Source organism: Takifugu flavidus, chromosome 1, assembly GCF_003711565.1.
Source record: "Takifugu flavidus isolate HTHZ2018 chromosome 1, ASM371156v2, whole genome shotgun sequence".
Lineage (NCBI taxonomy): Eukaryota > Metazoa > Chordata > Actinopteri > Tetraodontiformes > Tetraodontidae > Takifugu > Takifugu flavidus.
The window spans coordinates 21,615,892-21,639,287 of record NC_079520.1 but is presented as its reverse complement, the minus strand read 5'-3'; the positions used below and the strand labels follow the sequence as shown (position 1 = coordinate 21,639,287).

Genomic DNA, 23,396 nt, shown 5'->3' with positions numbered 1-23,396 from the left:
CCTCTCTCTCCTCAGTATTTGCATGTTCACTCCCTGTGCGCTCATGCAGACAGCCCCAGACACTCAGGCAACCACTCGCACACACAGGGCTTTACTACTAACGGTAATTCACCACTTAATCAGCTAACTGCACAGTTTATTTACACTATATACAATATTGCCGACGCAATAGTTGTGGTTAAACGACGCATGCACTCACACTTACCCGTGCAGACCCCTCCTGTATTTTAGTACTTTAGAGGGCAGTATCTATAGGGTTCTGATTTAACCCTTCACTCAGACCAAGCAGGCCCCTTCTCTGAGGGCGGTATCTCTGACGAAGCTCATACAGCTGTTCACACAGGTTAGCATAACAATAGTAGTCCACCTATGCAGGCTTCCCATCCAGGGGAGTGGTAATTGTGGATATAATTAATAATTACTCCTTACTTCATCCAAACGTAAAACAAATAGGGCAAACTGACTTCTTTCTTTAAACTTAACTTATGCTTTCTTCAAACTTGCAAATATGACAAACCAAACACCATGCTTTACTTCATATAGCTCAGTTGCGATTCTTCCATCACTTATGATAATTCTCAATCGTCTCATAAGGAGAACTTTTGCACACAGCAGAAGGCCCTTTACTCTTTACAACTAAGCCTGTGCAGATAGGCCTAAAACTCTGCATGAGACTCCTGTCTACATTGGCTACCAGCCAATCGTGACGTTTTTGACGTGTGTTACGAAGCATGCTACATATAACTGGACTCTGTGGTTTGGCATTTTATCAGATCATGTTGTTAATTTTTCTCTAAAACACACTGGGCTCTCTATTTCTTCAAGTTAATTCTAGGTTCATTCGAAATTTGTGCTAGGTTCTTTGATGGATTAGTCTATCCGTACCTCGTTCCGGGTGTGACCAGCTTGCTGCACTCCAAGGGTCCAAGGGCTTTGTGTTAGCCCGCAAATCTCACAATGTTTCGAATACTTACCACAAGACACTCTCAACTAAGGATGGTCCGCCAAAGATGCACCCTCTCTGTGTGTCTCACTTTATCCTACAATATGGTAGCCACTTGTTTTTAAAATATTCCAAAATGCCATTTTTTATTATAGTGTAAAAAAAAAAGGAAAGGAAAACTAGGTATGAATCTAGGACATGTCAATCTACATCTCAGTCTCTATGTTTAAGCTGAGGGACAATGTAGTTTTGAAGATTGGATCTCTTACTAATAACGCATGTAATGCAAAATGTGTTGTATGTGTGAGGCTGAACCCCATTGAAGACTGGGTCACATTTAAGGTTCTGACGCTCTGAACCACCTCACTCGCTGTACTGCCGTAAAGTCGGGACACGGGGGGCTGCATACTTACACCATTACCTTACTTACCATGGACTACTTACTTAAAACTGCTAGGTGCATCCATGACCAAACTGATGTGTCCTCAACAAGTAAATGTCAATAAAGTCAAAATGTGATTGCAACATTAGTTTTCATATGATCACGTTGCATTCACTTTAAATAAATAAAACAGTCCATCCAGTCCCAAACTCACGTTTCCTCAACGAGCAAACATCAATAAAGTCAAAATGTGATTGCAACATTAGTTTTAATATGATCATGTTGCAATCACTTCTGTTTTGGGGAAAAAAAGTGTATCCATGCCCAAACTGACATTTCCTTGACGAGCAAAAGTCAATAAAGTCAAAATGTGATTGCAACATTAGTTTTCATATGATCCTTATCACTGCCGTCAGAGAAGCACGGACCACAGTTCTTCTGATACAGATGATTTATTGCCACAACATTGTCGTAAACACCATCACCACTGTCGAACTGTTTAGCACAACGCACAATTAAACAGGTTTCACATTGTTGGATCACAATACCTGTGTCACTGCCGCATGTTCTTTGAATGAAGACTTCAAGAAGAATAATGCCAATTTCAAAATGTATTTAACAATAGAACCAATTCAAGATACAAATATTACAGAGCTCCGGGCCAATTCATAACCCTACATTAACAGAGTCAATTGCCAGGGCATGAAGTCTGACAACCTAACTATTCCTTGGCCCAGTCTTTTATAGAAACACAGATGCAAATTATCAATGCTCATACAGTCCAATCCAGTTCCACTGCTTGGATGACCTCGTCCTCTTCTTCCAGTCCCATTTGGTGTTGGTACAGTCCTTCTTCTCCATTATCTTCCCAGGTGGCCAGATCAAAGTTCACATTCTTCATGCAAATAAGCTTATCAACCCCACCCTGATGTCCTGTTTTATAATGGGTGTTTAACACCTCCCGCTTGACTGGCTCCTGAGATTACAATGGTCTAAACAACAATCCTGTCAAAGGAATGTCTCTGATCTTTATTACATTTGCTAATGAGTCTACCATGTAGACTCAAGTACTTCTAAGAGAAGACAGGAACATATGGTAGAACACATCATAACAAGATAAAGACAATTCTCTTCAATCCCCCTTGTGACCTAGCCTAAGCTAGGCCAATACTAACAATTCATTGACCGCTCCCTTTGATGTAATCAAGAATAATCAAAGTTTAATCATGGTACCGTCTTCTTTAGACGTTCCTGGATCTGTCCAAGCGTTCTCTGTGAATTACCTGCTGGGGTACATTGATTCCAGTGATACCAGAGTTAGGGTTAGGGTTAACATGTGATGTTCGCTCTGCAACTTCAAAGGGACCAGTCCACCTGGGCTCTGACCACTTTGCTTGACGACTCTCAGAAGAACCCACTCAGCTGTGAGTGGAATTCCTGGATCCTTACTGACTGCGGTTACAGAGGTTCCCTGTTGGGAGAAAACTGAGAGTTGTTTTTAGTTGAACAAAATAAGATTTATATTTCATAAAAGTGCTGGGCTGGCCTATGGATTGTAAATCTTTATTCTTAAAATGAGTTCCATTATCAGACCTAATTTGTTTGGGGAAACCATGTGTCGAATTAATCAAAAATTTAATAACACTTTTTGCATCTTCTGCTTCTACGGGAACCGCCTCTGGCCAGCCAGTGTATGCGTCCACCGCCACCAAGAGGTATCGGAACCCATTAACTCTCATGTCAGTGATTAATGATAGATTTTATCATTAATTTTTGCCCTGCCATAGGGGCAACTGGAAACTTTCCCTCATGTGGTCGAATTGTTGATTTTACATTAAAGTGTGTGCATATTGAACATTCTCTGATATAATTTTCTACAATGGCTGGCAAGAATGGATGCCACCAATGTGTTAGGTCTGCCGTCTGGGACCCGCCAGATTCCTTCAACTTTCACTTCCCCCCCTTTTCCTTCCAAACTGTTTCCTGTGGAGAAGCTTCTTCTTGATCACAACTAAGTCTTTCCCTGTCATATCTTGGTGAAATTTCCTGAACTGTTTTCTCTACCAACAACAAATTGTAACTTGGTTTATAACCTGCTGCCTTCTTTGCTGCCTGATCTGCCGCCTCATTACCTTTTCCCTTTAAAGAGTTCTCCTTGCTGTGACCTTTGCACTTTACAACTGCAACCTCTGCTGGTTCCATGAGTGCCCGTGCCAATTGCCTCATCTCTGCTTCATGTTTTATAGGAGAGCCTGATGCTGTGTTAAACCCTGCCCGTAACCATTGATAAAGTTCTAACTGGATAGCTCCCACTACATATGCTGAATCTGTATAAATAGTGACTTTCTTTCCCTTTGATATTTCTAACGCTCTAATAACTGCCTTCACTTCTGCAAGTTGTGCTGACTCTTTACCTGTTATCTTTCCTGTTTCCACTTCCTCAAAATCCTCTTCTAATTTTCAAACTATTGCATAGGCAGCTTTCAGCCCCTCCTGTGGGTGTCTGAAACAACAGCCGTCTGTGAATAGTATTTCATCTGGATCCTTTAACGGCTCCGCCTTAAGATCTACTCTGATTTTTTCATCTTTCTTCACTTTCTCCTCACATCTGTGTGGTTCACCCTCTCCCATACCATCTGCCATATTGATCCCTTTATGTGCGTATGTTATGTGTGGTGCAGTTAAAATCTTGTCCATCCTGGTCTGTCTAAGTGAGGTCATGGTGAATGCTGCTGAGCTAACCAGTGATATCACACTATGTGTTGTAAGAACTATCAAAGCATGACCCATCACTAAATGTGCTGTTTTTTGTAAAAGTTTTGCTACCCCTGCTACATGCCTTACACATGGTGGCTGTCTGTTTTCAATGGGGTCCAGTATTATACTTGGATACATTAATACTTTCCTGTCACCCCCTTTTTTTTGAAAGAGAACACCATTTACTGTATGTTCTCCTTCAGAAACATCCAAAAAGAAAGGATCTTTATAATCTGGAACTGCCAAATGTGCAGCTGTGGTGAGTGCCTGTTTAAGGGCAATGAATGCTTTCTCTCCCTCAGTTGTCCATGTTAACCGAGCTGTCAAATTATGCATTCCCTGTTCATTCACCATTGCACGTAGGGGCGTAGTCTGTTCTGAATATGCAGGAATAAAATGTCTACTATAGCCCGCAAGACCCAGAATGACAACATTGCCTTCACAGTCTCTGGTTTAGGATGTTCAAGAATAGAGGATTTGTGAGCTGGTGATACACCTGTACCCTGGGCAGAAACTACCCTACCTAGAAACGTCACAGAGAGACGACAACACTTAAGCTTCTTTCTATAGACTTAAAAGCCCTTTTCCCACAAATGTTTAAGGAGTGTCTGTGTTGCCTGCAAACAAAACTCAGCTGATGTAGCCGCTAGTAAAATATCGTCAACATATTGAATCAAGACCACCCCTTCTGGTAGGATGAGGTCCTCTAACAACTTTCGTAGCGTCTGATTGAAGATACCAGAGGATAAAATGAATCCCTGTGGCAAACGTGTATATAGTAATTGTCTGCCTTTATATGTAAATGAAACGCACAGCAGGGTCAAGTGGGAGACCGAAAAATGCATTAGCCAGGTCAATACATGTGAACCATTTATGGGAGGGAGACAAAGCTGATATCGCAGTATATGGGTTGGGAACTGGCACTGTGGGTGTTGTCACAATAGAATTAATACGTCTCAAATCATGAACCATTCCTATATTTCCCTTTTTCCTGCTTTTCAACTGGCAAAATAGGAGTATTCCATGCTGAAGTGGAATGCTCAAGAACCCCAGAGGTTAACAGCCCTTCTATTGTTTCCTGAATGCCTTCCTCAGCAGGTGGTCTGTGTTTATATTGACTCTGCCAGATAGGGGTGTCATCTGAGACTCTGAATGGCACAGGGTCAATAGTGGGACAAAGGCCCACATCTGTCGGGCCCGAGGACCACAAGGTTTCTGGAAGTGAATTTAAAATTTTTGCACTGTCTGGATGATCAGTCTTTTCTCTCCCATGAAACCTCTGAATTTGTTGATGTTGTAAAATTACTAAATTAGTGGTTGCGTGCATTATCTTGTAACTCTTTTCTGAAAGAGAATATAACAAGCCAGGAATCTGAGTTGAGGTCCAATCTGTGACACTCTTTAACCTTTTTATCATAGGACCAAGGTGAAGTTCAGCATGGGTGGCAAGGGTAACGTGGGGACACGTTTCCTCAGCCATCTCATACTACTCATTTTCTTCAGCAGTAAGGTCAACCTGCGCAGCCACACCCTCAGGTCCAACAAACAAACACAGTGATGTAATCATCCAAAAATTTCCCTGTAACTTTTCTCTAAACGCATCCTGATACACCTCATTATTCTCACGGTCATAAAATAGGGTGACATGATAGGGATCAATTGGCAGGGCAAAAGGACTTAGCATCGACAACCAGGGCCTCCAGCTCTGAAACAATGCCACAACACCGACACCAGGTGAGGTCTCTGGCTCAAGTTCTCCCCAATAAAAGTCTGCCCACACCCCCTGTTCTGGAGAGGGTGTCGGACTCATCAGCATTTGTCCCTTCACACCTTGGTGTGGAATACAGCAGTTCAGTTTCAGTCCATTAGGAAATTGCACCACAAGACCTTTGTGCACAATTAAATGTTGGGGAGTGTGTCTTTTCTTCATATGCATGTTTTTATTTGTATGGTACCTCTGGAAACCCCCAAGTCTAAGATTGAACATTACCAAAATACGTCATGACAAGCGAAGCGTAAATAACAACCTAAAGGACCAATGTGACAACAGCAGTATTCCTTCGATAGCACCAAAGGTGTGTCTGCCATCAAATGCAAGCACAACCGTGACAATTATTTTCACCAGCCTTAGCAGACCTAGCATCTTTGGTAAAAACAACGCTTTTTTCCAGTGCTTAGTCACCTTTTTTCAGTTGGTTCTTTCCCCGACGTTTTTTTCCCATTTCGATGGTGATTTTTCATTTGCCTTTGCATTGTTACTTTCTCTGAGTTTTTGTTGTTACTTTGTTTGATCGTCTCGGACATTGTGTCAATAAAGAACCTTTTTGTTTGCAGTCTGGGTCCTGGCCTCCTTAACTGTTCCGTAACAGAACAATCCGGCCAACATGGACCCAGCAGAGTCAGACCTGTGGAAGCAGACACTTTCTGCGCAAGTGGCACGAGTGAACCAGGTGGAGTCGGCTCTGCGTCAACTATTGGAGCACATGCAGCGAATCACGGCAGGCGTCTCCCAACTCAGTGGACAGCTGGCGAGTCTGGATGAACGACTTCCCCGCCGCACCCCAAATACAGAGTCGCGTCCAGCTGACAGCCCGCCGATCAACCCAGCTCCACAGCCACGAGAGACCTATATCCCCATACCAGCCAGGTACTTGGGAGATTTAGGGACATGCTCCCAGTTTCTGCACCAGTGCCAGTTAGTGTTCGCTCAGCAACCTCTCACTTATTCCACCCCGCAAGCTAAAGTAGCCTTCATGATGAGTTTACTCACCGGACAGTCCATAGCTATCTCCACACAACATCAGGAGCTAATGAACGACTACCCCAGATTCATAGTGGAGATGAAACGGGTTTTTGATCACCCGGTAAGGGGAAGGCAGGCTGTAAACCAGCTACTAGACCTACGACAAGGTAACTCTGGCAGTGGTCCTGGCTCTGCAGGAGTGGAGGCACTGGCTGGAGGGAGGGACTCAACCTTTCATCGTGTGGACCACAAAAACCTCGCCTACCTGCGCACCACCCGCCGCCTGAGCTTGCGTCAGGCCCGCTGGGGCTTGTTCCTAGGCAGGTTCCGCTTTAACATCACCTACCACCCCGGCTCACGGAACACGAAGCCGGACACACTCTCCCGCCAGTTCTCCTTGAAGGAGAGGGAGCCCTCCAAGGAGACCATCCTGGACCTGGAGTGTGTGTTGGGTTAGGTCCACTGGCAGGTTGAGGCGGAAGTACAGGAGGCTCTCCAGGGACAGTTGATCCCCGATGAATGCCCGCCGGGTTGGCTGTTTGTCCCACAGTCCGCCCGGTCATCAGTGCCCTCATGGGGGCACACCTCCCGGATAGCCTGCCATCCAGGAGTCCACTGGCCCTCATCCCGCAGCGCTTCTGGTGGCCATCCATGGCTGCGGACGTCCAGACCTTTGTCGCCACGTGCACAGTGTGCACGCGCAGCAAGTCCTCTCACAGGCCCCCCGCAGGACTCCTGCAGCCTTTACCCATTCCCCCTTGTCCCTGGTCCCACATCGCTTTGGACTTCATTACCGGTCTGCCCCCCTCTGAAGGTAACGATACCGTATTGACAGTAGTCGATCGCTTTTCCATGGGGGTACATTTTGTTCCCCTCCCTAAACTTTCCACTGCCTTGAAGACGGCAAAGCTCCTGGTACAACATGTATTCCGACTAAATAGAATCCCTCAGGATATCGTATCAGACCGTGGACCCCAGTTCACCTCATAGGTGTGAAAAGCATTCTGCCGGGCCCTGGGAACCACCTCCAGCCTCTCTTCAGGTTACCATCCTCAGTCCAACGGGCAGTCAGAACGAGCGAACCAGAGTTTGGAGTCCTCTCTGCGCTGTGTGGCCTCCTGCCTCCTGGGCCTCACACCTGCCCTGGGTAGAATACGGCCACAAGTCCCTCGTCAGCTCAGCTACCTGCCTGTCACCGTTTATGGTTAACCATGGTTACCAACCTCCATTGTTCCCTAGCCAGGAAACCGACGCGGCAGTACCCTCTGCCTGCGCCCAGTTCTGCCGGATCAGACAGGTGTGGCGGGAGGCCCGGGCCGCACTGGGAAGGACGGCGGAGCGCAATCGACGTCTGGCGGACCGCCGCCGAGCACCTGCTCCCGACTACCAGGTGGGCCAGCAGGTGTGGCTCTCATCCCGTGACCTCCCCCTCTAGACGGAGTCCACAAAACTCACTCCCAGGTATATTGGCCCCTATCCCGTGAACAAAATCATTAAGCATACGCTACTATCTGCCAGTGGATCGTAAATGCCTGGGCTGATACATCAGTCTCGACCGTGGTCTGAGCTTTCAGGAAGGCAGGGATTGTCACTGAAATGCCAGACAACACCAGCGACACTGACCCTGATGACGACTTTGACGAGACGGAGCCGGCCATGTTGGACGCCGTATTCGCACAACTTTTCAATTCGGACACCGAAGAAGAAGAATTCGAGGGATTCCTGGATGAGGAATGAACTGATAAAGTGAGCTTTACATGTTTCTTTTGTGTGTTTACAACTTAACAAGGCTGGTCATACTGTGAATATGGACATTATCGTTTGAACAACGTTGTTATATTGCTATTGTTATATTGCTATTGCTATTGCTTTGCACTACTTCGAGAGTTCGAGTTACCGTATATTGTGTTTGCACTAACGTTTGATTTACCGCAACGGTACTACGTGATAAAAATGTTGCACTAAATCGAAGATTTATTAAACTCAACTATCCACTTGTGATAAAAATGTTGCACTGCCTGTTATAACTCGCTGTTATTAAACAAACTGTGTTACGCGAAAACACTACGTCACTCGGGAAAAATAATAAAACAGCTGTTTATTCATTTTGGGAGTGAATGGAGTTGTGAGAACGCCAGTTTGTATTCTATTAATAAAGTTTGACTGACTTATCTGACTGTTTTATTGACATTCCTTTTAGCGCAGCTCGATCTAGTGAATGCGTCATGAAACCACAGGCACTACGCAGTTTCTATGCTATCCACATTATAACACAGTGTGCCCTGTGTATGAAAATAGTTCTAAAATAGGTCGTTAATTGAAGGTGCGCCCTATAATACGGTGCGCCTTATGGTTGTGAAAATACGGCATGTTAATGACTATGAGAATTTGAAGCAAATATGTGATAAACAGGAGGGAAATGTTAAAATCATTATAATAAAGTTATCTCTTATTTGATTTTACCTTGTTATATTCTTTATTCTTGTTATATTGTTTCTCATTACTTAACGTTTCTTATTATTTGTTAATGCTTAATGTTCATGATGCTTGATGTGAGCTCGCATCTCTCTGTTCAAGGACGACCGGAATGTAGCTGCTGTAAGAGAGTGGAAAATTACTGAGACAGAGGGACAGGAGGGAACTGGGGGAATAGGGCAATAGAATCTATTGACAGCATCTAGAGGAGGAATTTGCGTGATGTAGGAGATTACTGTTGCACATTTATCCCACAAAATGATGCAATGGCCACTTGATAGATGGTGCACTGAAGAATTTGACCAAATTACAGAAGGCAATGATTGACGACGGCAGTCCCCCATTAGACTGGTTTACGAGTATGATTTTAAGATGGAGGGAACTGCTGCTCAAGATAGGGGCAGTAATCAGGATAGTACTGATAGTATTAGCCATATTAGCTTGTTGTGTAGTATCTCTTGTTCGGGGGTTGCATTGATCGGCTTGTGGGTTCGGCTGTTACTAGAGCTTTGCTGCAGATGGAAGAATGACCTACTGGGCGAAGGAGAAGAAGTGGATTCACAAGAAGATTGGGCTAATGCACTGCATAATGTCAAAGAACTGTTTGAAATGTCTTAAGTTGCACCCACATTGAATTCTGAGTGTAAGAAATGTATTGTCTAGGAAAATGAAGTAATACATTTAAAGTTCATAAAAGTGAAAAGATGTATTATGGATAATGAGAATCTAGATGCATTTAATGATAAACAGGAGGGAAATGTGAGGATAATTATTCTATTGTTATCGTTTAAATGCATTTGTATGTTTAGCACCTAAGTAGATGAAGAAGAATCAGAGTGTTTTTCATTTACAGATTTACTGTGAGGTTGTTATCTGAAACCTTAAAAGCATCTAGGGAGAAGGTGAAATTCCAAAAAGATAACGAGCTGATGTGAATAAAGGAAGGAGGTTTGCAGAGGAGCAGCAGGGTGTTCCAGAGTGAACTGCTGCTCGTTCTCCCTTGCAAGGCCACCTGTGTCTGTGTCTTTTGTTGATTCATCCAGGGTTTTGCTGGGTTGCTCTGTTTCAACTCTAACAACACCTAAGGACATGTTGTCTCACGACGACATCATACAGATGGTCCATACGACTGATGGAGCCCTCTTCCACTTCAGAGTATCATCCGGTCTCCCTCAAATGGCTCATGGGCACTCCTTCTATGCCTCTCTATCCTTTCTCCTCCTACTCAGTTCTGTTTTGATGCCAAAGTTCTTTTGCTTCCTTGTTTTGTTTTTTAAACATAGCTTGCAGGGTGTCTCCAAAGCAGTTTAGCTGGCACTGCACATCATCTTCATCATCTGACCCTCTCTTATGCTGACATCTTTTGCTGACAGCTGCATTGTTAATGGCTGTGGGATGGGTTCCCTTGGCCTTTCTTTCAGCTCCTTCAATTCTTCATCCAGAATCTGTAAACATTTTATTTTTCCATTATACTATTCATGCAATGTAGTATGTCTAGTTGCATAAGTGTACTACACACTGCCGGGGTTTGTGGGGGTGGCTGCGCTTGGCAGTTTTTCCCGGCGCTGGTTGCTACTTCTCGCTCTTCCTCTTGTCGTTTCTCCAGCTGCTGTTCTTTCAGGCCAAACATTTCCTCTTAGTTCCATTGAGCAGGCCTCATTGCTCTACTTTCCTGTACTCTCTTCGATCTAACTCAGACTCTGGGGTTGGACATATACTTCCACCGGGCAGAGTAATGAATGTATTGTAGGATTTCTGTTTTCCTTCCTGAGTTTCTGCTGCATACTGGCTGGCTCTGTATTTGTTGTCTGTGTCTTTTCCAAAGGATACTCTGAACTTTCCTGTCATCTTTCCACTCAGCTCTTCTAACGCTTCTCCTCTTGCAGATGCCAGTCTTAGCACATACTGCCCTTATGGCGGTTCTGGTTTCTTTTGTACAGGGGTGATTTGTAGTGCCACAGCGGCACTGATGGCTGTTCCCGCTTCTCTTCAGCTTTCCCTGACTGTGTATGTTGCTCTGGTGTCTCTTCACTGGAAGCTGTGTCTGTAAAGGTTTGGGTTTTAACAGGACCCGAAAGCAGGTGCTCGCCATCGAGCCCCAGCCCCAGGCCTGGCTCCAGGATGGGGCCCCGGTAACCCTCCAGGCCGGTGTAGTATCTGAAGCCTGTGTATCTATTCTGTGCATGCCTTTACTTCTGTAAGGCCGCAACGTGTTTAGCAGCCAGCCTGGTGGCAGGCTATGCTCCACATGTGTCCTGTGACTTCTGCCTTATTTTAAGATTGCAATGGAAGTGTTATTGCTAAGAGAAGCTGCTAAGAGGTGATGCTGGAGCCCGTAGGCTCCTGGTTGTTCTCCATATGAGGATGTGTAGCATGAAGCCTTTCTACTATAACCATTTTTGGTACTAACTGAACTCTATGCCATTGGGTTTTCTATATTGTGTATCATGAGGTCATCAGAGAAGAATGTGTTTACTTGACTGTATAAGAAGGAGCTATCGATGTAAACACTTCGGAGTTCTTCACCAGCGGGACCGCAAAACCTCCCTCGGGCATGCTGCAGCGTCCGATTGATACCTGACTGTTCTCTCCAATAAACATCTATGATAACCAAGTCGGTGTCTGCGAAGATTCCTTCCTCATCAGCACATCTTGGCTACCACCAGAAGAAAATTCACAACAGGTTCAAATTTCCAGGGCACACAGAGAGCTCCAGCTCGGAGCCAACACAGGAGTTGAGTTCTGCACAAACGAGCAAGGAAACGCACCAAAGACAAGACACCAAAAACACCAAAATACTCCGACCCTGGTAGGCAGATGATAGGACGGGGCTGGAGTCCGGTGCCGATTGGCCTGCCCTGGAGAGCGCTGGGAGGCCCTCAGGAGTGCAGCGCGGACCCGCTTCCTCTCCCTCCTACACCGGCGTACGTCGGTCTGCACCGAGGGCACCGCCACCTTGTCCTCGGGGAAGAACAGCTGGTTCGATGGGACCCCACCTGGATCCGGAACTGATTGCTGGGTCGCTGGGACTCTCCTTCACTTGCCAGGATACGGCCTCCAGGAAAACTGCAGCGGCTCTCCTCCCGCGGCAGAGCGCATCACCGACCCCGGGCACCTGGACCACCTGGCCACACCACACGGGGGAATGTCCCACCTCCTTAGCTCTCCTGGCAGAGTCTGAACCACCAGACGTGGGGGTGAGTGCAGAGCGAAGGCAGTTGGCCCAACAGGGCACACTTCAACTCACTCTCCTGGTCGACCAATCGATCTGGAGGTTGTGGCAAGCCAGCCAAGAAGACCCGAGAACCCCTGGGGAAGAAGATGCCAGGATGAGGAGCAGGCGGATCTGCTCCCAATGGTTCCCGGAGACAATGAGGGTGAGGGGTTGGGTCTGGCGCGTCACTATTGCCAGGACTTCCCCGTTGAGGCCAAGGACGGGTCTTGGCTCGGGCAGAGTCTTGAATGGGATGCGGGCTTGCATGGCCAAGTGTTAGATCCATTATGTTAAAGTTATCTCTTATTTGCTTTTGCCTTGTTATATTCCTTATTCTTGTTATATTGTCTCTCATTACTTAATGTTTCTTATTATTTGCTAATGCTTAATGTTCATGATGCTTGATATGTCAACTCGAACTTCTCTGATCAAGGGCGACAGAAATGCGGCGGCTGTTGGAGAAGTGGCATTGACTGGAGACAGAGCTGCAGAGCATGACACAGGAGATGTTCTCTTAATCTGTCTGATATAGAAGAATGTGCTGTTTGTGAGCTAAGCTAATCAAATCAGTGAAGGCCTACGTATAATCTCACCATTATGATTTACAGTCTCTTGCTCTGTTTGAGACCTGCTATCTTGTGTTTTCCCCCTCCCTTAGACACATTTGACTTCTGTAACTAGGAACCTCCTAATTCCAATAAAAGAAGGATGGCGGGAGGTGTGCGTCAGAACGTGTTGGAGATCTGTAACTGAGCACATCTCTCCGTTCTCCTTGCAAGTAAAATTCTAAACTGTTGTCTTTGCCTCATTTGTGTTTCTCGTGTTTCAGGTTGTTTGAACCTAACACCAAGTCCCAGCTGACGAAGTAGTCATCTGCGCCGGAGTCCACCAAAAATTGTGCAGAGACAGATTCCTGGCCCCCAGAGGAGCGTGCACAGACAGGATCTGGGAGGCCGCCTCTCCACTCTGGACAGGGTGGTCGAACACCCGCTTTAATTCAGCTGTGAAGGCCGGGAAACTGGAAGAAGCGGGTGTCTGGTTTTCCAAGACTGCCGTGGCCCATTGTGCCACTTTCCCAGAGAGAAGATTAACGACGAAGGCGATCTTCGCCCTGTTGCTGGGGTAGGTGAGGGGCTGGAGGTTGAAAACTAGGGAGCACTGAAGCAAAAAACTGGCACACATGCCAGCCTCACCAGAATACCGCTCCGGGATAGGTATGTGGGGCTCTCACGGTGCGGCGGTAGCCAGGTGAGGATCAGCTCTCTGGACCCTGCTCCGCCCGTCCTGAAGTGAGCAGGTCCGTTACACTCACATTGAGAGTCTGGAGCGATGTCCAAATATCCGTGAGGCGCTGGTCTTGCTGACCCAGCAGCCTTCGCTGAGGCTCTCTGCGTCTTGATCCACCAGGTCCATACTGGTCGGAGTATTCTGTTAAGGTTTGGGTTTTAACAGGACCCAAAAGCAGGCAAGAACGCAGTGATAAAAAGTCCAAAAATAGGTTTAATTTAACCAACACAAAAACGGCAGTCCTCCTGGACTGCAGGGAAGCACTAGTTCAAACTTCCGGGACACACAGAAAGCTCCAGCGCGGAGCCAACACAGGAGTCGGGTTCTGCACATTTCCCAAGTCCAGCAGGATGGCATGGAGACCTCATACAAGCAAGGAAAAGCACCAAAGACAAGACACCAAAAACACCAAAATACTCCGACCCTGGTAGGCAGGCGCTCCTGTTGTGGCTCGGGTTTCTCGCCTCCTCCCCCACCTGCAGGATCGGCAGGCAGGGGCAGGCCGAACTCTGATGAGCGCTGAGCCTCTGGCGCACCTGCAGCGCATTACCTTAATTCGGCGGCTACTTAAACTCCCCTCTCTTTGCCTCCGGTGCCGGATTGTTGTTTCGCCACAGCGTCTAGCTCCCACCCTCTGTGATCTCCAGTTTTTCGCCTCCTGTTTTCCGTGTTTACTTCCAGCGTGTGAGTTTGTTCCAGTGCCTCGTAACTGCGTTTTCGTTTGTACTTTTTCTCGACGTTTTTTTCCCTTTATGGTGATTTTTAGTTTGTAGATTTTCTGTTGTTACTTTGCTAGAGTTGTTTCCGTTGCTACTTTGAGTGATTCCTTCGTATTGCACCTTTTTGTTATCAATAAAGAGCCGTACCTTCTACTCTGCATCTGGGTCCAGGCCTCCTTGACTTTCCATAACAGCTCCCTCCTTAAATAGGTGGCCTGATGGAAATTGCTGACAGGTGCGTCTGCCTGCAACGCCAGCTGTTGCCCATCGACTCCTCCAACCCCCTGAAGGAATCTTTGCCCAGTATGCAGCACATAAACATATACCGTAATTTCCAGACTATAAGCCGCTACTTTTTTTCTACACTTTAAACACTGCGGCTTATTCTACGGTGCGGCTTATTTATGGTTTTTTTCGTGGCGCACTATCACAACTATTGTGATTCAGTCATTTTTACTAACCCTCATCAACAAGGAAAATACTAGAAGAAAAGCATATGATGCGACTTTTAAGTTAAAAGCGATCACTCTAGCGGTTGAAGAAGGAAATCGAGCTGCCGCGCGTAATCTTGGCATACATTACGGTAATCAATGGCGAGAAGGTGGAGATGCCAGCATGAAGAACTGATCCAAAGCAAAAAGACAACAAAAGCTTTTAGACGTAAACATCGCAGGTGGCCCGAGCTTGAAAATGTTCTGGAAGACTGGGTGAACACACAGAGAGCAGGCGGCCGCGGTGTTTCCGCTGTACAAATCAGATGGAAGGCAAAAGCAATCGCCACTGCGATGAAAATAGAAGATTTTAGAGGTGGGCCATTGGGGTTTTTTAGATTGTTCATTGTTTGAGTAAAAAAGCATAAACAACGTAATTTGTGTGTAGCTGATACAAACGTATATTTCAAGGTAGCTGCATTACAGACACCGTTTGAAAAAAAAAAAAGCATTTACCGGTACAATATATTTGTTTATGTTGCTAAGCGGATTAAATTAAAAGAAAAGTTAAAAAGTCCTGACGTGATAAAATTTGGATTTGAGGTCTCTGTATAAACATACAATTGAAAAGAGTGGCTGTTGTTTCTTACAGGTCTGTCACTTGTCAGTGACTCATCTCTTATGGTAATAAAAACATATACAGGTACTGAATGTTTTCGATCTAATTTTTCATATTACTATGTGGGATACCTGCGGCTTAAAATCCGGTGCGGCTTGTATAAGTACTGTGAGGGTGAAGTTTGTCACCCGCGCTGTTCTTTACTCTTATGTTAAGACTCAGACAAACCACGCTGGAGTCCTTGCAAGGGAGAGCTGAGCAGCAGTTCAAGCTTCCTCTGTCAACTCTGCTTGTCTGCTGCTTGCTCGCCTCTTTTATTGGTGCAAACAAGATTTATGTCAAACAGGACCTCACGACTCTTTGTCTCCTAACTACTTTTCCCATCCAAGGTGGTTTTCTCTGTCAACTGGACTGGGTTTCTTCTCTTGAAGACGTTTCGCCTTCTATCCAGAAGGCTTCTTCAGTTCTGAAATCGCTGGGGAGAGAGCTTGAAAATATATAGCCCCTGTGGACCATTAGCATGCTAATGATCTGGGTGGTCACCTGAGAGTCGTTAGCAGGGTCGTTCGTCGGGTCGTTCACCTAGTTTCTGTTGAGGTGTCTCCCCTTTGTCCCCACATACAATGCAGTCCTCCACTCCTTCCAACAACAAAACAAACATTCACACCATTCCAGGAGACCCAGTGACTCATCACCATGTGATCCAGCAGACAAAGGGGAGACACCTCAACAGAAACTAGGTGAACGACCCGACGAACGACCCTGCTAACGACTCTCAGGTGACCACCCAGATCATTAGCATGCTAATGGTCCACAGGGGCTATATATTTTCAAGCTCTCTCCCCAGCGATTTCAGAACTGAAGAAGCCTTCTGGATAGAAGGCGAAACGTCTTCAAGAGAAGAAACCCAGTCCAGTTGACAGAGAAAACTACCTTGGATACAATGACCTGGATGACTGAGAATTTACACAGACATCTTGCATCACATTTTGGGAAAGATACCCTTCGGTTGGTGCGAGAGCTTGAGAAAACAGCCAAGAAGTTAGCGGACTTTAAGAACCACCTCCGCTACAACCTCAGATGTCGACAGCAGAAGATGACTCCCACCTGTCTACGCATCAGATCAACAGTAAAAGGACACAGAGCCCAGGTAATTCTTCACATGACGGAAAAACGCTTACTCAATGAAAGGATCAGACAAATCCACTTTACCATAAACACCCTGGAAGCTAAGTTAGACGAAAGAAGGGAGGAACTACACCTACTGCTCCCCTCTGAAGTAATGGAAGAAATAGCCGAACTTGTTTCCAGGACTCAGTACACCCAACACACCAGGACCAAGGAACGACAGATCCGAAAATTCACCACCCTACTGGCAAAACACAACCCCAGCGGAACCAACCCCTTCTCCAACCATGACACATCCCTGTCGGACTCACAACGGGAGAAATGGGTAAAAAACCTATCAGACAGGGAGCTCACACAAACCGAGGAGGAAGTGCTGTCCAAAGGTTTGAATTTTTCAGTCACCCCTGAAGAGGTACCGACTGTCGAACTCGTCACAGCCACTGAGACTGCCATCAGAAACAACAAACTCCCGGAAGCAGAACAGATTAGACTCAAGGTAACAGCTGCTCTTGCTAGTGCAAAACCTCCCACCTCCAATATCACGAATGAGGAAAAAAGAGCCATTGCATCCTTAGCCAAGGACAAGAACATCACCATCTTACCAGCTGACAAAGGTAGGTGCACGGTCGTACTCAATACCACTGACTATGACACCAAAATACTCAGTCTCCTGACAGATACCGCTACATATGAGAAACTCAAGCGAGACCCCGCCAGCTCATACAAGAAGAAGGTGGTAGACTTACTACAGAAACTGGAAAAGGATAAAGCCATTGACAGGCCACAATACTACCGTCTATATCCAGGAGAAACCATCCCTTGCATTTATGGATTGCCCAAGATCCACAAACCAGGGACCCCTCTCAGACCCATAGTAAGCAGCATCAATTCTGTAACCTACAACATTTCCAAATACTTGGCCTCCATCTTGTCGCCCATGGTTGGCAACACCCCACACCACATCAAAAACTCCCAAGACTTTGCTCAAAAAGTCAGTGGACTCACACTACTTCCAGAAGAGACTATGGTATCTTATGATGTCACGTCACTCTTCACGTGCATCCCCACCGCCAGCGCCATAGACACCACCCACAAGCAGAAAGAAGGAACAGGACCACATTAAGACAGCTCTCAAAACATGTGGCTACCCAGACTGGGCCTTCACCAGGACCTCAAGAAAGCGAGACCTCAGCAAAGGAGAGGAGGAGAGAAACAAACGCCGCAGCGTTTCCATCCCCTACCTGTCTGGAGTCTCAGAGAAGTTTAGGAGGATCCTCCAGAAACACGACATACCGGTTCATTCTCATGAGTCCCGCCGTCACAGCACTCACCACAATCAGGAAGAGCGACTTCATTTCCTTTTAGCTCTCCTTCACAGGTTCCGACGGGGTTCAGCCGTTGCTGGGCCTATACAGGCCGTGAGCCGTTTACGGACAGTCCGCCACTGCTCCCTCGCCTTTGCCTGGAAGAATTTTCTGTCTCTTACAATGGGAAAGGTGTATCTACGACAGTTTCCCGTCCACTCGAACTGCAGTCCTTGTGGCCAGCTGTACTTGATAAGGACCCTCCCACCTAGGCGTGTTCCACCTCTTTCGCACAAACTTCTTCACCCACACGTAGTCGCCCGGTTGAATGGGTTCCTGGGGGGTGGAATCTGTGGGAGAAACAGGACTAGGCAGAACATTTACAGCATTCACACATCGGTTGAGTAACACCTTTTTTAGATAATCTGCTATTGTTTCCTCAACATGTTCTAACCCATTTGTTGTTGCAAAGTATGGTAGGCAATAAGGCCGCCCATATAATGCTTCAAAAGGTGTGATGCCTGTTTTCTTGTGTGGTGTTATGTGCATCCATAATTTCACCAGGTCGAGACAAAACATCCAGTTCTTTCCTGTCTCGTCCATACACTTCTTTAGTCTATTCTTAATAGTACCGTTGACTCTTTCAACTAACCCTGCACTCTGAGGGTGGTATGCACAGTGATTCTTCAAATCAATTTCCAAAGTTACTCCTACAGTTGTCACTACCTCATTTACAAAATGGCTTCCATTGTCGCTCCAGATGACCTTCAGAATGCCAAACCTGGGAATGATCTCTCTACACAGGACTTTTGCCACTGTTAGTGCATCTGCTTTTGCCGTGGGGAAAATTTCTACCCATCTAATAAATCCATCTAACACTATTAGACAATATTGTTTACCTTCACATGGTGTTAGTTGGATAAAATCTAGAAAAACTGTGTGAAATGGATGATTTGGTAATGGTGTAGTGCCTGCAGGGGCCTTAAGGGCTCCCTATGGGCTGTGATTTACACAAATAGCACATTGTGAACAAAAATGTTTTGAACATGTGTGAAATCCTATAGTGTAATAATGTTCATTAACCATCTGTACCATCCCTCCTGTTGAGACATGGCATGGCCCATGGCTCACTAGTGCTGTCCATTTATGCATATTCCGGGGGAGGATTGTTTTATAGCCTAAGGTTAACAGTCCTTTATCATCCAATTTGGCTCCTCGCTTCTTCCACATGGATTTTTTCTTTCCTAGAGCACTTTGTTGCCCTTCTTTTAGAATGTCGTCCACAGATTCTAAGGTAAATTATTCCTCATCATTATCAAGAAGTGTGTTGTTATTTGCTGCAGCCTTTGCGGCTTTGTCAGCAAAGCCATTGCCTTGTGAGACTGCGTCTGTGTTGTTCGTGTGTGCAGTGCATTTACATACAGCTATTTTGCGTGGCTGCTGTACTGCAGCCAATAATTTTTTTAACAGTTCTGCATGCATGACCAGTTTGCCGGTCAACGTTTTCATCCCTCTCAAATTCCATTGTTGAGCAAACACAAACAGCGTGGAAAATGCATATTGACTATCTGTGTAGATGGTAACAGTCCTGTCCTTTACTTAGTTCACAGGCACGTGTGAGTGCGACGAGTTCTGCCGCTTGAGCAGAATAGGAGGAGGGAAGTGATTTCGCCTCCACCACCTCAGTTGCCGTGACTACTGCATAGGCAGTTCTAGTACGTCCACAGTCATCCTTTCTTGATGATCCATCCACAAAGAGTGTCTGTCCTGTAGTCAACGTGACATCACTGAGATCTGGTCGCGGCAGGACCGTGGTGGAGACCTCATCCAGACAGTTGTGCTGGTGTCCCTCTTCTGCGGTGGGTAGCAGCGTTGCTGGGTTTAGGGTCGTGCAGCGACAAATCGTCAGATTCGGCTGAGGCAGCAATACGGCCATGCAGGAAAGATGACGTGCGGGCGACAGGAACGCTATCTTACTTTGTAGCAGCAGTATTGACACTGCATGTGGAACTAGCAAAGTTAGCTCGTGATATAGCACCGCACCTGCGGAGGCTTTTACTGCCTCAGACGCTGCCACAACTGCTCTCCTCTCCTTCTTCTCTCCTTCTCCTCTCCTCTCCTCTCCTCTCCTCTCCTCTCCTCTCCTCTCCTCTCCTCTCCTCTCCTCTCCTCTCCTCTCCTCTCTCTCTACCCAGCCGGCCATCAGCAGGAGGGTCCCCCTACATGAGCCTGGTCCTGCTCAAAGTTTCTTCCTGTTAAAGGGGAGTTTTTTCTTGCCACTGTTGCTTGTCTGGGGTTAGGCCCTGGGTTTCTGGAAAGCGCCTTGAAACAATTTTGATTGTATAAGATGCTATATAAATAAAGATTGATTTGATTTTGATTTGATTTTGATGTACTGGTACAGAGAAAAATGCATTGGATACATCTATCACCGTGTACCACTGACGTTAAGTCGTTCAGCAGAGAGTGTGGATCTGCGACTAAGGGAGACCTAGGGACCACTGCAGCGTTTACAGCTTGCAGGTCTTGCACCATCTGCCAGCCGGTAGATGGTGATGCCTTCCTTACTGGAAATAAGGGTGTATTTACAGGAGATTCAGGACACTCTCTGATGACTCCTGCTTCAAGCAGTGCATTAAATATCGGAACAGTACCCTCCTGTGCGTCAGTCTTAAGGGGATATTGTCTCTGGAATGGTCTATAATCTGATTTAGGGATTATTTTTACAGGTTCTGCTCCTTTTATAAGACCTACATTCGCAGCTCTTTCAGCTTCTCCTCTTCCTCCTGCGTGAGGAAGAGGTTTTCTTCTCATGAACTCTGGTCTGTGAGGTGCGTTGCTGGATGAGTCAGCAACCACGTCTTAAGGGGAATACGCCACACCTGGAACTGATCATTAAAATCAACCTCACCCTTAGGCTTATAGGGCAGGCTGCTCCAGTGTTTTGCGTCACATCCCAAGTCTTGCCATCTTTTCTTAAGCGGTTTAGCAATAGAAACATGTGGTACAGAGCCTGACACTTTGAATAGCGCTGCTGCTTCAGCGGAAAGGCTTCCTGCCGTACAGACAGCCGTCTGACCACACACATATATATGCATAATTACAACCATTTGTGAATCTTTAAGTTTAGCAAACTGCTCTGCATATCTTAGTGTGCCTTGTGAGTCTGATTTACAGAATTCACCTGTGCGCTCCACGTGCATGGTTACATGCAAGTCAGCTTGATTGTGGAGCTGGGCTTCAGGCTGTAAGTATGACAGAGCTTTACCATATATCATAGTGATTGGGTCAGAGAATGGAGGGGGCTGCTTTTCAGGAATGTTGAGAGACCAGTATTTACTGTACGTCTCTCCTTCTCTTACCCACAGATTAACCATTCTATCTACAGACCACATCCCTTCGGCTGTGGTGCGAATCATTAACTGGAGCCGAGAGATAAGATCTCTTCCTAATAGATTTATGGGACATGTGGTGGAGATCACAAAAGGGGCTTTAAGTGTGATTCCACTTACAGGGTCACAAACATCTACAGGGGCTGACATTTTTTCTTTGGTTACGAGACCTTTTGCTGATCTCACAAAAATCTGTGTAGAGGTTGGCTTCAGGGCTATTGGATCTCTAATTACTGATTTACCTGCACCCTGTCTACTAGGAATGTTAAAGAATTGCCTAACACGGTCAGTTGTGTTTCTGGTTTGCCTTCAGCAAACAGGAAGATGGTTTCTAAATCTAAAACATCTTAGTCATCTTTTTCAAATTGGTCAATTTTTGTGCCCTGATTTGTTTTAATTTTTGTGACATCTCAAGATTCAAGATTCAAGAGTACTTTATTGATCCCTTTAGGGGGTGTCCATCAGGGAAAGAATCTCTCGGTTCTAGTCATTGCTGAAGTGGATTAGAACCTTGCTGCTGTCCTCTATTGTATGTCTGGTCACGTTGTTTCTTTCTGCAGTCACGTTCCTAGTGTCCATAATTTTTACAATGATGACACCGATCATTTTCACGGGAATTGCCTCCTCCTCCCCTTCCGCCTCAGCCTCGCCCATGCCCCCGACCTCGGCTTGGGACAGGGTTGGCATTGAAAAACATGCCTGTCAATTGATTCTTACTCTTTTGACATTGTCTTTCAGCATGCATGGCATGTTGTTCATAGTGGTTTAGGGGACAGATTCCAAAATCAACTGTCTCTCTACCCAGGCTTTTATTTCTGGTTTTGATCCCCCATGTATAGCTTGCTTTAACTGCTGTTGGTAGGGACCTTCTGGTTCTTCTGCATACGGAATTCCACTATTCTTCCGGAACACATCTTTCATTCTGATACTATAGTCTTCAAAACTTTCGTCAGTCTTTTGTCTCATGGCCGTAATGGCGCTGTAGTCAGCTCGTCTGTTAAAAGTAGTTTGCATGCGCTCGTACAGTCTGTCAAGTCTGTCATTTAGTTCTTGGCTGCCAGGCTGCCATGGTTGTTGAGTGGCTGGATCCACTGGGATCCAATCTCCTCTAACAGTGCCCCATTTCTTACCATTAACGCACATGAGGACTTGCTGGGTTTCAGTATCATTAGTATGGTAACTTCCTAACTGTCTTATGTCTTGGATGCACAACTCTACATCCATTTGGGGCGAGGTTATGCCATCACAAGTTTTTTACAGTCTTCTGGAGTCCAGGTTCTATACACCAAGAGAATAGGTTCTTGACCCTGCACACCAGCTTGTGGGTTTGCAACCTGGATCATTGGGTACATCTGCACAGTGTTGTCCTGCATATGGTGCTCTGAGCTCCCAATGGAGAGGGGCCCAAAAAGGGATTAGTGTTCGGACCCAGGGGAAATACGGCTCTGGGCGGGTCCAATGGGACCGCCTGAGGGGGAGCTGGTGGAACAAGAGGTGGAGGAACATACGGAGGAGGCATGCTTATCAGTCAACTTCTGCCTCCTGTTTCGTTGTCCTCCTCTCTCACGTACGCACTCAGTGATGGGTAAAAGGGGTTCTTATTTTTCTCTTCTTTTTCTCTTTTTCGTTTCTGCTTTTCTTGATTTTGTTTTTCTCTTCTATATTTTGATTCAGTGAGCCAGAGGTGACATTGTGTCAACCCTATATTTACTTTTGCATGTTTCTTTTCATATTCTATTAAATCTTCTTTTAATTTTGTAATATTGCCTGGCCTGTCTAAGTAACCATCCCAATCGAACTTAGTTATCCACAGTTGACCATGTGAGCATGAACCTGGATATTTGTCTTCCATGTGTTTACATGATGCTGGGATTTCGAATTCAGCACCTTTTGTGGAATGTTGGTTGCCCATGTTTGCACTTTATTTATCAGTTTTTATGTATTTGGGTGGAGATTTCTGGTCTCCAACTGAACGACCCTCAATCCCTACTGGATATCTAGT

The 23,396-nt window shown here is 45.9% G+C and overlaps 2 protein-coding genes across 2 annotated transcripts in view; both read left to right on the top strand.

Moving 5' to 3' along the window:
- reep3b (receptor accessory protein 3b) overlaps window positions 1-23,396 on the top strand; it is a 269,693-nt gene that overhangs the window by 220,588 nt on the left and 25,709 nt on the right. The gene's annotated exons all lie outside the window — the stretch shown is intronic.
- On the top strand, window positions 16,508-18,168 carry LOC130538871 (uncharacterized). Its single transcript, XM_057056839.1, has one exon. It carries the CDS (start codon window positions 16,514-16,516, stop codon window positions 17,819-17,821), a length of 1,308 nt encoding a protein of 435 aa, XP_056912819.1. The 5' UTR covers window positions 16,508-16,513; the 3' UTR covers window positions 17,822-18,168.

Excerpts from the sequence above, each read along its gene's own strand:
- LOC130538871 (XM_057056839.1), top strand. The coding sequence starts at position 16,514 with ATGACCTGGATGACTGAGAATTTACACAGACATCTTGCATCACATTTT.